This window comes from Acartia tonsa, chromosome 10 (assembly GCF_053477335.1).
Source record: "Acartia tonsa isolate MP-2025a chromosome 10, ASM5347733v1, whole genome shotgun sequence".
Taxonomy (NCBI): Eukaryota; Metazoa; Arthropoda; class Copepoda; order Calanoida; family Acartiidae; genus Acartia; species Acartia tonsa.
The window spans coordinates 3,277,235-3,293,007 of record NC_137269.1 but is presented as its reverse complement, the minus strand read 5'-3'; the positions used below and the strand labels follow the sequence as shown (position 1 = coordinate 3,293,007).

At 32.0% G+C, this 15,773-nt stretch overlaps 1 protein-coding gene across 1 annotated transcript in view; it reads right to left on the bottom strand.

Annotated features, from left to right (window-relative positions):
* LOC145330446 (neuropeptide F receptor-like) overlaps positions 1–15,773 on the bottom strand; it is an 88,663-nt gene that overhangs the window by 15,273 nt on the left and 57,617 nt on the right. Inside the window, exon 14 of the mRNA XM_080175080.1 lies at positions 3,688–3,794. Coding sequence (XP_080031206.1) covers positions 3,688–3,794 — 107 coding nt within the window. The remainder of the gene's footprint in view (positions 1–3,687; positions 3,795–15,773) is intronic.

Genomic DNA, 15,773 nt, shown 5'->3' with positions numbered 1-15,773 from the left:
GTGATTATACAAATAAACATAAATGATAATGAATAATAATAAGTTGTTATTGACCTATTAAACCTATTTTTATCACAAAACAAGGATGACAACAATTCTAAGTAGCGAAGAAAGTGAGTTATATTGCTGATGTTCAGTTGTAGTAACAAAGAAAAGAAAATATGAAAATACTTAAAGAAAATCACGAAACCTTCAAAAACAAGGTTTATATCTTTGGAATGAGACATACGGACAAAACAGTGTATAGACTAGATGCACATATGTCATAGGCATCTTCACTGAAATTTTCAGCTGTCTATCCTCAATGGCAGCCGAGAAAATCACATTTCCACTATAGTGTTACGGATGGACAGACTGACAGAGTGAATTATAGAGTTCTTTGCTACTAACAAGAGATGATGACGTCAAATAGTAAAAGTAGGACATGCGAAAAGATTTAGAGTAATAAATTAATAGATTTATTATTAATTGGATCTTACACCAGATTATCAGGTTCAATAAAGTGAAATTTGTAGCGTGCTAAAATATCGATACCCTCCCTCCACTTTATTCCAGTCCCTCCCCTCCTATTCGACAAACGAACTAACCAATAAATTACTTTGGAAATAGCAACCTAAACTGACGAGAATTTTTCCCCAGACATAATATCCACTTATATTCTACAACCATTAATAAATTGTATTAAAATAAGTAAATATAGTATAATACAATTTTAGAAATTCAGAAAATAATTTTACATTGGACTATTAATTACAATCAATGTAATCTTATTCGTTGACTTTGGGTACTTTTAATTAATTGGTTCAAAGCTAGTAGTGTCCAAACTTTTTCACCAATAATTTAATATACAAAAAGGGTAATTCAATTATTATTATCGGGGATAAAACTTATGAAACAATTTATCCATGTTTATTATAATTGTTATTCGGGAAAAATATTAATCATTTTTATGCTAGATAAGAATATTTTTAGATAATCATTTAGCAGATAGGGAAGACGTAGGTTAATAAAATAATTAATAACTACGTATAACTTATGATTAATATAAGAAAACAAGGATGACAACATCCATAAAAGCTAAGCTCTGAAACGTTAGGACAAACAAACAATAACACTTGTAGAGTGTCAGAATTGAATATACAGAATAAAATTGTCTAAGTCTAAACCAAATTTTAAATAAATTTGTTGCAAAAATCTTTGATTAAAGGATACTGTTTAAGGACTAACTTATAGATTTATGACTTGATTTTGAGATACTTCGCTTATAACATTATACTTTGTTGTCCTTAGAATAAGTATTCCAAATATTAGAGGAATAGGATAATTACATCACATTCTCCTTCGATTTTTAACCAACTATTTGATTCTACGACCTTTGTCTGAGAAGTCCTAACTGTGCATGGTAATGAGTTGCGCATGTTTATGGCCAAGGCATTTCCCCTACTGTAACTATTTATGTCACACACACTGTAACTATTTATGTCACACACCTGACATAGCAGCAGTAGGAACCATTTTTAACGTCTTTAGGTATGATAAGGGGTCGGGCCGAGATTCGAACCTGTCACCTCCCGGACGACGTGGAGCCACGGTCGCGGGATTTTGGTTTAATAGGGGTGCCAAAACCCTGTACACGCCACTGTGTGCTTTGCTATTTGTCAATCTTGTTGTGTTTATTTTCGTAAGTTTCTGTAATAATGGATATATTATTACTTGGATTTTATACCATATTTTTATGTTCTCTAATAAAGTGAAAATAGCAGCGGGCTAAAACAACAATACCATCCATCCACATTCTTTACCCCATCCCCTATTCTCCCAATGTATGAACGAAATGACCAACAAGTGATGAACATATTAGCAACCTAAACTGGCGACAATTTTTCACTTGTCATAATATCCACGTATATTCTATATCTATTGTTTTTCTGTAATGCATTAATTAAATATTATATCAACTGCGGCTGTGAGGGAAAAATATTTGTTTTGTAGCAATGCCCTGGGATCTAAAGGGATATGAGAATGGTCGATAAATTGATGCACCACATCCCCAATGATAATATATAAAATTACACCTTCTGTAGATTGAAATTAGCGGTTCAAATGTTGGGACACACAACTGAATGAACCAACCAATTATATTTAATTAAAGTCTCCAAAGTTGTTGAGTCTGCGAATAAGAAAAAGTTTGGGGACTAGTGTAATAAACAGCCCAATGTCCCTTCCCTCTCTGAGCACTGGCAAATAGTAGCAAATATACTCTATGTGAGTTCATGTCTGTCTGTCCGCCTGTCCTTCTATCTGTCCGTCTGCCTGTCTGTCGGTCTGTCTGTAAAGCTATCAATGACCCATATAAACTTTTTCAAATTAAAGGTTAGCTCGTAACTGATAACTCCAATCCTTAATTTAAGCGTTTTAGAATCTTCCTATCAATTTTTAACTTTTAATGATAATTCCTGTAACAATTAGTTACAACTTTAAAAGCATTAGAAAAAGTCCTGACGACTTTTAGCTTATATAGCAACTATTTATAACCTTGGACTTTTAGAATTATAGTATGATTTGGTACAATGATTATATGCAAAGCATCTCTATAATAAAGTTCCAAAAAAGGATTTACATAATATTTTGTCTTTTTTTATTGAAATAAAACTTGCTGTCACTCTTAAATTGTTAATGTTCGTTTGTCTGATTCTTTTATGAATGTTGTTATCCTTGTTTTTGTATTGCAGCAGACATTGGTAATACACAGTGAGAATAATCAATCTCAATAAAATTATTCTTAGCACCATAGCACCATAGTTTTTTTTTTATCCTGAATGGAGGGGACAATAGGCTGTTGTTTATTACACTAGTCCCCAAAGATCAACTTTGGGAACTTTAATTGAATTGTGATAGGTTGGTTTATTAAGTTGAGTGTCCAAACGATTTAACATAAGAGGTGATTTAATGTGTATTGTCACTGAGGATGTCCATCAATTTATCGACCATTGTCTTATCCCTGGATTCTTATTATATGTATATGAAAGGTCAGGTAAATGTTAAGGAAATAGTAAAAAATTTTCATATTTACCTTTAAAATTGATATGTGTTCTAAATTGTACCTTACTGTTACAGGAATCAAAATACTTAGTTTAAAATCACCAGGACATCAAGCAAATATAATGGAGGTTTTACCCTGTCAGTTTAGTAACAATAATGGAGGTCTTACCCTGTCAGTTTAGCAACAATAATGGAGGTTTTACCCTGTCAGTTTAGTAACAATAATGGAGGTCTTACCCTGTGAGTTTAGCAACAATAATGGAGGTCTTACCCTGTGAGTTTAGCAAGAATAATGAAAGTTTTACCCTGTCAGTTTAGCATCAATAATGGAGGTCTTACCCTGTCAGTTTAGCATCAATAATGGAGGTCTTACCCTGTCAGTTTAGCATCAATAATGGAGGTCTTACCCTGTCAGTTTAGCAACAATAATGAAAATTTTACCCTGTGAGTTTAGCAACAATAATGAAAGTTTTACCCTGTCAGTTTAGCATCAATAATGGAGGTCTTACCCTGTTAGTTTAGCAACGATAATGGAGCTCTTACCCTGTGAGTTTATCAACAATAATGGAGGTCTTACTCTGTCAGTTTAGCAACAATAATGGAGGTCTTACCCTGTCAGTTTAGCAACAATAATGGAGGTCTTACCCTGTCAGTTTAGCAACAATGATGGATGTCTCCGAGGTTGCTCTAGTAGCCGGCGCGTGGACCTCTTCTGTCTCACCGTTTAAGGCTGTCAGGGCATTCACGTACCTCTGAAAAATATTCAGGTTTATTATTGGGCTGTTTTTTACGCTAATTCCCAAAGTTTTAAGATAACGTTTCCTTATTCATTGGTGCAACAACTTTTTTGACGTTTATTCAATTTTTTATTGGTTGTTCCATTAAGTTGAGTATCCAAACGTTACAACCATTAATTGTAATTAACAGAATGGGTAACTTTATGCATCATCATTGGGGATGTACTGTACATTTTCTAAATATTATTACAAATTTGTGTACTGTTTACTGTTTTTAGTGTGGAATCGACATCACAAAAAAAGATCCAATAACTGTTAACACCAGGAATCTTAAGGGATAAGACAATGGACAATAAATTGATATACACCCTCAATGATGATAAACAAAAGAACCCTGTATGCAAAATAAGAATATTGGTTGAAAAGTTTGAACACTATTAGTTCTGAGCTAACCAATAAAAATTCAATAAAGTACTCAATGTTTTTTAGCCAACAAATAAGATAACGTGGTTATAAAACTTTGGGTATCAGTGTAAATTACAGTCCAATGTCCTTTTTCCTCCATGAATAATAGCACAAGAGTATTTCTATAAATTCCAATAATGAAAAATAATTATAAATATATTTCTCGTATTCATTCGAATCCGGTGGATATGAACCGGTTCTCATCCATACGAAAAAACTATGTTTAGCATCGTATTATATCCAGCTTTTTACGAATATAAAAATGTACAATCATAAGATTAAAACAAGTTTTTTTTAGCCGGTACCTTCGGCACCTCGGGGCTAAAAAAACTGGTTTTAATCTTATAATTGTACATTCCATATCCGCGGAAAGCTGTTTATAATACGATGCGAGAAATAACTATTATATAATGTACTTTACATTGTATTCTTATATAAGAGTACAACCGGTTACGCCCCTAGAGGCATCTAGGAGCACTTACTTTATTTTTTCTACAGGCGATTTCTCTTGGGAAGGTGGTGGTACCCTCCAACAAATTAGTTATATACCTTCCCAGGACCTATAAGAAGCTACGGAGAACCATATTAGTTCAGTAATTAGTGAGATCCTTCACAACAGACAAAAAAGCTTACTACTTTATTTAATAGGACTGCAGCCGCTAAGGACACTTGGAGTGGGGGAGGGGGGTGAAGTACTTCCCCATCACTTTTAATTTTTAAAAGTAGGTTTTAAAAAGAAAAAGTGTAAAAAAATATTTCATTCTTATCTTTTGACCCCCAAGAAGGTATTAAGTGCAATTTTGTAAAATTTTAAGTAAGTGTTTAAAGTATTAACAGATTATCATAAATTATCCCTCGAAATTTCCACACATGGAAGAAAATGTGATAAAGTTATCATCCTTTTAATAATAGTATCAGGATGTCTGTCTATGTGTCTGTCTGTAGCTTCAGATCTCGAGAACTGCTTAATTGATATGGTAATATTTTGCAATGAAGCTTCGTATTGGTTCTGGGAAGGTTTCTGATAATTTAGGGGAAGGTGTTTCCAACCTCCCAAGATAAATCTCCTATGGAAAAATAATGATATTTTTTCTCGTATTCATTCGAATCCGGTGGATAAGAACCGGTTCTTATCCATACGAAAAAACTATGCCTAGCATCGTATCAAAACCCGCTTTCTACGAATATAAAAATGTACAATCATAAGATTAAAACTAGTTTTTTTTGTCCGTGCCTTTGGCCCCTCGGGGCTAAAAAACTGGTCTTAATCTTATAATTGTACATTCTTTATGCGCGGAAAGCTGTTTATAATACGATGCGAGAAATAACTAGACCATAGCAGCCTAACCATATTTTTTTTTGTAAGGATAATGTATTTTCCAGTGTAACTTCGAAACCGATTAATATCCGCTGGATACATCCCACTACAGACAACTGTCCACTCATATTAAGATAAAAGCATAAAGTTAATACCAGTTTTGTTAGCCAGAAACTGGTTTTAATTTCTCACAAAATGTTTGTTAGTAAAGTTAAAAAATAAGCATTTTTGAAATGTTTATACAGACTTTCAAGTAGCTTCTATAGAGTTTCAACGCTTTCTAAATTATACCAAATCGTTACAGAAATCCTCATGCTAAGTTTAGAATTGATAAATTAACGATACGATCTATATGGACAAACATACGGACAGACTGTAATTATAGAAAAAGCTCCAATTTTGAAAATATTCATATTAATATTCCAAGTTTGCAAAAGTACATTTATCAAGATTGTTATATTGAATAGATATAATATATCTAGATGGACCGTCTGGCCACAATGTGCGTCAAACACGAAAAGGAATTCCTATAGCAGCCAAACACCTTTTTTTTGCATTTAGGCAATCAAGCGACGAAATTTTTGGAGGGTAAAATTTCTAGAAAACTAACTCATGTTTTGTCATGTGCTTAATACTATACTAGGAAATAATTTTTTACACAATATAATTTAACAAAGAAAAGCTTTATCTTAAGAAATGGGACTTTTTATAGCTGCCTCGTTAAGCACTTAAAACAAAAAATAATTCCTTTTCTATTAGAATCTGTACACAATTTTAATGTCGTGTTTGAAATGTACTTCCATTGTTCTCCTATTGGCTGATTTTAAAAAAAATGCCTTTAGAATATCTCTAGAAAATCTCTATTCTATATTGTTATATATAATAACATGTCACTTACACAAATATTTATTAATATTAAAATACTTTCCAATAATGGCTTCAAAACCGATTATATCCACTGTTTAAGAACCGGTTCTCAGTCATACTGAAAAATCATGTATAACAGACACCTTTCCACGAATACTAAAATAAAATTTATCAAATTAATAAAAGTTTTGTGAGCCCGGGCCTTCGGCTTTAGGGCTCACACAACTGGTTTCAATCTTATAATTTTTAATTTTAATATCCGCGGAAAGCTGTCTATAATATATTGCGATAAATAACCATTATTTCACAGATTTCTTTTTTTCTTCAAGATTTCTAAGGATTTTCTGGGATAATTTATATAGTACACAAATTCAATTTTACTCAGAGATCATTGGAAGATGAATTGATGTATATCCCCAATGATGATAAACAAAAATACCCTTTCTGTAGATTAAGATTATTGGTTAAAAGTTTTTGTGATTAACCAATCAAAATTGAATAAAAGTAGCAAAGTTGAAGTATGAGATAAAGTTGATTTAAAACTTTGGGTACCAGTGTAATTTATAGTCCAATATCCACTTCCTCCCTGCTGATTTCCATACATTAAATGTTCAAGAAATTCCATGTAAAAAAGATTCAGATGTTTTTCCACTAAATTATCAGCAGACTACAAAATAGTAGCTTCTAATAAAATAAATATTTCATTGCAAAAAACGCCATATTTGGTTTAAGTAAATATTCAATTATTTAGCCTTTTTCAAACATTGTGATTTGAATGATTTGTGATGGGAATATTTTTTATCATCGGAACCAATTATTTTGAATTAAATGACACTTATAATTTTCATTTAATTTCATATTTTTGACCCGTGGGAAATTTTTTTAACCATGAGAACCATTTAATTCTCATTGAATTTAATTTTTTGGAACCATGGGGAAAAACGCTATCGCTCGATCATTTATTACCTTGGGATTAAAATATTCATTCCATTGCAAAAAACGCGATCTTTGGTTTGTTTAAATGTCCATTTATTTAGCATTTTTCAAGAATGTCAATGTCAAATGTTATTTTGATTTAAATGGTACATATGATTTTCATTTAAATTCATTTTTAGGACCCGTGAGAAAATTTTTTTAACGTGAGAACCATTTAATTTACATTGAATTTCATTTTTTGGAAGTGTGGGAAAAAACGGGAGAAAAAATATGTTTTAGTATAAAGAAATGTTCTATCAGTTTCAAACCTTTTTCATTCGATAGATCATACTGACTTTGGAAAAACTGTCAGACCGATTTTTGAAATTCAATCTGTGAAAAAAGATATTCAAGTTTTAATGTTTTGTTTTGAAAATATTATTTTACATGTATTGACCCCATCTTGGATTATGATAATTTTTTTTTGTTAGAAGATTTTTTTCCTAAAATATTTTTAAAAAATTAACTTTTTACAATAAAAAAATCTTTGAACTTAAATTGACCAATAATTCAAATATTTTTTCTCTTTGATTTGGAAGATTTTTTATGATTTTTATTTTTAATGTCAAATAAAAACACAACAGTGAAAAAAATGTATTAAAAGGTATTAAATGATGAGCTAACGCTCAATCATTTAATACCTTGGGATTTAAATATCCATTTATGCTAAATTTTGTTTGCTTAAATAACTCATTTATGCTAAATTTTGTTTGATTAAATAACTCAATTAAATGTGTTACGTATACGTTAGGTTATATTGGGTAGTGAATAGCCCTGAAGGGTAAAGACATAAAAAGCTACATTTGCACCATGAAAATGGATATAGAAATGAATTGAAAGCGAAGCAACTCTATACATAATCGTTCCCAGAAAGTTTGTACGTCCATTTTAAACATGTTGATTTTTAACTTTAAATTTAAGTGATAAAATTATCCGATTGGTCTGTTTTTTTTAATACTGATTCCTAGAACAACAAGGTACATTGTTATGAGCGAAGTATCTCTATTATCAAGTCCTAAAAATGTAAGTATGTCCTTAAACAATATCCTGTTTTTAAGCAGTTTTTCAACAGATTTACTTACGATTTTGTTTTGTTCACCAAAAAAAATAAAAAGCTACCATGAAAATGGATATTTTATTACTTGGATCCCGGAATTTTTATGTTCTCTAAAAAAGTGTAACACGCAGCAGGCTAAATAACGATTTCTCTCAATAAAGCAGTTCTATGTTAGCAAACTAATTTTTTCCTATATATATCCAAGTATATTCTACATCCATTACCATGAATAAATCTTGAACATAGTCAATATGATAGAAATTTATTTTTTTTAAAGTAAATAATGGTAAAAATTTTGATAATATTATTTCTCCTATTCATTCAAATCCGGTGGATTAGAACCGGTTCTCATCCATACGAAAAAACTATGTCTAGCATCGTATTATATCCAGCTTTCTACGATTGTAAAAATGTACAATCATAAGTTTAATCATTAGGTTAATTGTACATTTTATATCCGCGGAAAGCTGTTTATAATACAATGCGAGAAATAACTATTATTTACTCTTTGTGACTTTTTTTATTTTGTTAATTTCCTGTGGGAAATAAATGATATAGACGCCAGGGATCTTAAGGGATAAGACAATGGACAATAAATTGCTGTACATCCTTAATAATGATAAACTAAATTACCCTTTCTGTAGAATAATATCATTAGCTGAAAGGACCCAATGTTTTCAAACAAAAGAATAAGATAATATGATTATAAAACTTTGGGTACCAGTGTAATTTACTGTCTATTGTTCCCCCCCTCCCTTTATTAGAAGCCTAGAATAGGATGTGCTGAAAATGGATTACATATTTATTCCCTAATTTCCAAAGTTGTACAGCAGATAACCCAATTATTGCAAACGCTATTTTTAGCCACTCCGGTCAAAGGGAAAAGCGATATAGTGTATAAACAATTTATACATTATACATTAAAAATTTTAATTTTAATTATTCAAATTTAGATTTTTTTGAAGTTTGAAGCTTTTTTAGCTAGTAGTAAACATTGAGATAGGACGCGGAAGCTAGGTACACTTTCGGAAACTTAAATTAAGTACATATAGAATAGAAACTAATAAAATCACTTTGAACCAAATTACTATAATTTGAACAAAATAATTACATTAGCGTTTATTTTCTATTACTTTTTTTGGGGGGTGGGGAGTGAGAGGGGTTGTTGTGAGTTGACCCTCCTCAAACTTTAATTTGAAAACGATATGGTGAACAGAATGTTTTTTTTTTGGGGGGGGGGGGGCGAGGAGCAAGAGAAATTTATTTTATTTTAGGAACGATTTTTTGGGAGGTTAGTGGGACCCTTCCTCAAAATATCTATAAACCTTCACAGGATCTTTAAGAAGCTAGACTTTAAAGGAGACTCTTATCAGTTTAGCGGTTACCGAGATCCTTGGGTAGAAACAGAGAGATAGACATTATCAAATTAACAAGGATGACAACATTTATAAATATAGCAGGAAAGTAAAGAAAAGATGGATGGAAAAATTACGAATCTCTGACATGGGTCTTTACTATTTTTGCAGCAAGACTGACCGACAAACGGACCGAGTAAATTGTATGCCTAATTCTTTAAAAACAAAATTCAGTAATCAAATTTGAATAGCAGCCGAAAAAATAAAACTCTTTAATTGCTTTGCTTGTGTACTGAGTAAACTGTCAAAAAATAAAATAAAAAAAGAATGCTGTTTTTTTGCAGTAAAAACAATTTTTCTTTTCACTTCAGCTGAAAGAAATTGAATAAAGTTTCTTATGATTGCAAAAACAACATTCTATCAACCAAAAAAAAACACGAAATGAGGGGACATTGGACTGTAAATCATACTGGTGCCCAATGTTAGTTAGCTAAAAATTCGTGAAATTGTGTTTGGTTGGGTCCAAACTAGTAGTATCCAAACTTTATGGCCAATCATAAAATACTGGGGGATGTACATCTTTACATCGTCAATTGTCTTATCCCTTAGGAAACCTGATCACATATAAACAAGGATGCCAACATCCATAAAAGCGAAGCACTGAAACGGTAGGACAAACGGACATTAACACTTATATAGTGTCAGATCTGAATAAACAGAATATAAATGTATAAGAGTCAAAGGAAAATTGTGAGTAAATTTGTTAAAAGACTGCTTGATATAGGATTATGTGAATTTGCATATTTACATTTTTAGGACTTGATTATAGAGTTGCTTCGCTTATAACATTATACTTTGTTGTCCCAGGAATCAGTATACCAAAAATCAGATCAATCGAATGATTAGATCACATAAAAATTTGTTGTTAAAATCAACATGTTTAAAATGGACATACGGACATTCTTGTAATGATTATAGAGTTGCTACGCTTTCTAAATCGTACCTAACTACTAAAGGAATCACCATGCAAAGTTTGAAATCGATAGGATAATTCTAACATGCCTAAATTAACGAAAAAAGCTATCCGTTTGTGACGAACGTACGGACGGACGGATGGACCGACCCTAATTATAGAAAAGCTTCGCTTTTAAAAAGTGCACCTTACAAAATAAATACCAGTATACCAGAGATCTCAAGGGATAGGACAAAAGCCGATAAATTGATGTACATCCCCAATGATAAAACACCAAATTACCCCTTCTGCAGATTAAAATTGGTGATTGAAAAGTTTAAACACTTAATTTAATGAACCAACCAATCAAAAGTCCCTAAAGTTGTTAAGCCAACAAATAAGAAAACGTTACTATAAAACTTTGAGGACTAGTGTAATAAACAACCCATTGTCCCCTCCCTCCCTGCAAGGATACAGCCTAGGGCATTTAGCCAGCTCTTTCATCTTGTTTATCCATTTCTATATTCTTTTTTAGGGCAGATAAAATCATTTATTTGATGTTTCCTTAGACAATGAAATATATCCTATTATATAAAGTAGTAAGCTTTTTTTGTCTGTCCCAAAGGATCTCGCTAACAGCTGAACCAATATTGGTTTCAGTGAAGCTTCTTTTAGGTCCTGGGAAGGTTTTAAAATATTTTGGAGAGGGTGTCTTCACCCCCCTACTCTGCCCAAAATATTTTTGTAATTTTTTTAAAACTCAAAACTGGTGTTTTTTATTGTATAAAAAGATTAAAACGTAAAAATTAAGTTTTAATTATTAGGTTGATCTTACTTTTAAGCAATTAATCTAATGATCTTTTACTACCGACAATCTTTAATATCAACCTTTAACGGTCAAGGGGGGGGGGGATTTATTGAAACTATCCGGCTAGATATCCGGCCATCCCTAATACAAATCCCAATCTCAATGAATTTTTAAAAAAGACCAAGATTCAGAAATTCAGAAATAAGGTATAGCCAACAAGCGAAATAAATCTAAAATAATATATGGGGGGCAGATAAAAAGGTCGTCAGTGTTGCAATCCAACAAAAGCTGAATAGGTTTTGTGATTTTTTTTCTCGAATTAATTTCGTTGTTGGTATGAGCTGTACAAAATATCATACAAACACACACTAATCATATATACCTCATACTTTGGCACATAGACATCAAATTACTTAATTGAATGACTGGAAACAATATCTTATGTTTTTTAGCAAAAATATGTAAATTCAACAAGGACGTCCAAGTTTTAAAGAATTGAGGGGTGTAATCTAATGTATTTTTAAGATAGCGAGTAATGGATATCTGAAAATACGCATTGACGCCAAAGAGTACAAATGTTACGCCAATTGTGATCACAACTCTCACGTTTATATAAAAATGCAACATATAATAATAGCTATTAAAACAATTTTCAAGCATAACTTTTATCTTTTTAGGATAACAATTAAATAAGAAAAATATTTTTACCATATGAAATTCGTGATCAAACACCTAATTGAAAAAAAATGCAAGACATAGCTCTTATTTTAAGAAAGACTAGGGGCAACGAACGCCCCCAAGAAGCCTCTAAGTGTTCTTAAGGTGGGAGGGGGATAAGTCAACCGCCCTTCTACTTTTTAATTTGAGTTTTAATAAGAAATATTCAGAAAAAAAATTTTGTGGGGGATTTTAAATTGGGAGGGTGGAGATACGCTCTCCCAAAATAGTTAAAAACCTTCCCTGTACCTAAAAAAAAGCTTAATTGCAAAGGAAAACCAAACAGATGTTATTTTCAAAAAAATTTTATAAAAAAAAAATTGGCGCATTTGTATGAACACCAGAATTATAGGTTTGAAAGGGGAAGGAAAAAAAGAGAGGGGGAAGAGAGGGGGTAAACTAGTTTGAAGATATCTGAGAATAGTTATGATCGCCATCTTCCACTATCATTTTTAAAGGGATTTTAATTTTTGAGGGGTATTAACACCCCTTTACCCCCACCCTTGGACGTTTGCGAAATCCGATGAAAATGTAATGTAAATACAAACTTACAAACTTGGAGACCATAGTTTAAGAGGTACTAAAGACTGGCTACCACAAATTGCTTAAACAAAAATAACCTAAACTCTTTATTCTTTTTAAAATACCAATGAAATGTACTAAAACCTGCCTTGATAAGTGGCAGAATATCTTTCCGCGGAAAGTAAATGAATGAGAAGAATAAAACCAGTTTTATCAGCCACACAGGGGTAGGAAGGCATGGGCCAATAAAACCGGGATTAATTTTATGGAAAATTGTCTATAATACGATACGATGCATGATTTTTCAGAATGTATGAATGTTCCCTGCAGAATATCATGAATGAGAATGAAGAAAAACTGAAATATTATATCTTTATGTAATGGATATAGAATAAGTGGATATATTGACAGGGGAAAATGTGTAGTACATTTAGGTTCCTAATAAGAACCTCATTTAATGGCCAGTTCTTTAATCCAGTAGGAAGGTGGGGGGGGGGGGGGGTGATGGGGTAAAAGGGTTGGATAAAAGGTAACGTTATTTTAGCCACCTTAAAAATCACCTTATTATTAAACATGAAAATCTGGTTCAACATCCAAGTAATAAAATATTTATTCTCAATGTATATATTATTTTCAACAGGAAAATATACCCAGAAAACTTTTAATAAAACAATATTAAAAGTAAAACAAGATAACGCTTTCACAAAAATTATAAATGTTCAGTAAATCTTTTTAAACTTCGTAGAAATAAATCGTTAATGCCCAGGGAGGGAGGGGACAATTGCAGATATCTAAAGGGATAAGAAAATGACAAATAAATTGATGTTCATCCCTAACTCTAAATTAACCCTTCTCTAGATTACAAATAGTGGTTGAAACGTCTAAACACTCAACTTAAAAAAATACAACCAATCAATATAAAAGTCCCCTAAGTTGATAAGGCAAGTAAGAAAAATTGTTTGTATCTTCTTTAGGGATGTCCATTGAATAAGCGGCCATTGTCATATCCCTTTATATCCCTGGTTCAAAAAGTACCAAAAAGAGAATCTGGTACTTTCACACAAAGTGCCTGTCGAGCACTGATAGACCCCCTTCTTTTTTCCCCCTTTGTATAAACTTAAGGGGCCTTTACCTGCTGTGCCTTAACCCTCCAGGGCTACTCATTACCCAATATAACCTAACTTAACCTAACCTACTGTAAAAACAAACAAATGATAAAATATCCCCCTTATTTTCAATGTAAATATAAAATAAGTAGAAGGGGGAATAAAAATCCAAGGTGGGAGGGAGTAAAGGGTTGTTTATCCCCTCCAACCGAAAAATTAAAACCCCTCATTTTGCCCCTCAAAAAAATAAAAGATAGTGGAAGATGGCGATCATAACTATTCTCAGATATCTTCAAACTAGTTTACCCCCTCTCTTCCCCCTCTCTTTTTTTCCTTCCCCTTTCAAACCTATAATTCTGGTGTTCATACAAATGCGCCAATTTTTGTTTTATAAAATTTTTTTGAAAATAACATCTGTTTGGTTTTCCTTTGCAATTAAGCTTTTTTTTAGGTACAGGGAAGGTTTTTAACTATTTTGGGAGAGCGTATCTCCACCCTCCCAATTTAAAATCCCCCACAAAATTTTTTTTCTGAATATTTCTTATTAAAACTCAAATTAAAAAGTAGAAGGGCGGTTGACTTATCCCCCTCCCACCTTAAGAACACTTAGAGGCTTCTTGGGGGCGTTCGTTGCCCCTAGTCTTTCTTAAAATAAGAGCTATGTCTTGCATTTTTTTTCAATTAGGTGTTTGATCACGAATTTCATATGGTAAAAATATTTTTCTTATTTAATTGTTATCCTAAAAAGATAAAAGTTATGCTTGAAAATTGTTTTAATAGCTATTATTATATGTTGCATTTTTATATAAACGTGAGAGTTGTGATCACAATTGGCGTAACATTTGTACTCTTTGGCGTCAATGCGTATTTTCAGATATCCATTACTCGCTATCAAATAAAAAGCTTTGACGTCTAAGGGAAGGAAGGGAGGGGGGGCTTCATATCAATGCTTTACTGTGTACTTAAGAAAGCTATAATGTTTTCTAAGAAGACATAATCCCTATTCTCGGATATCTTTATCTTTTTGACTTTATACAAAGATGACAACATCCATAAAAGCGAAGCACTGAAACGGTAAGACAAACGGACATTATTACTTGTATTTTGTCAGAACTGAATAAGCAGAATATAAATGTATAAGAGTCGAAGCAAAATTATAAGTAAATTTGTTGAAAAACTGCTTGATACAGGTTAATGTTTATGAACATACTTGCATTTTTAGGACTTGTTTATAGAGTTGCTTCGCGTATAATATTGTACTTTGTTGTCCCAGGAATCAGTATACGAAAAATCAGATCAATTGGATAATTAGATCACATAAAAATTTTTTGTTAAAAAAGTAAAAAAAATCAACATGTTTAAAATGGACGTACGGACATTCTGGTAATGATTATAGAGTTGCTACGCTTTCTAAATCGTACCTAACTACTACAGGAATCACCATGCAAAGTTTAAAATAGATAGGACAATTATAACATGCCTAAATTAATGAAAATGACGGACGTACGGACGAACGGACCGACCCTAATTATAGAAAAGCTTCGCTTTAAAAATATTTCTTATTATATATTACATACCTAGAGGCCTCTGGGGGCACTTTAGGTGGAGGAAAGGGTGGGGGATGGAAGTCTTCACTTTGCATTATACTTTTTAAGAAGGAAAAGCAAAAATTAATTTGTTGTGGGGGGCCAAAATAGTCAAAAACCTTCTCTGGACCTATGAGAAGTTACATTGTAAAGAAGAACCATATCGATTCAGCGGCTAGCGAGATCCTTGATGAACTTTATAAATAAAGACCGACAAAATGTTCTTGAGGAAAAAAGTTGTAAACTTTTTAGCAATGAAGAAGTAT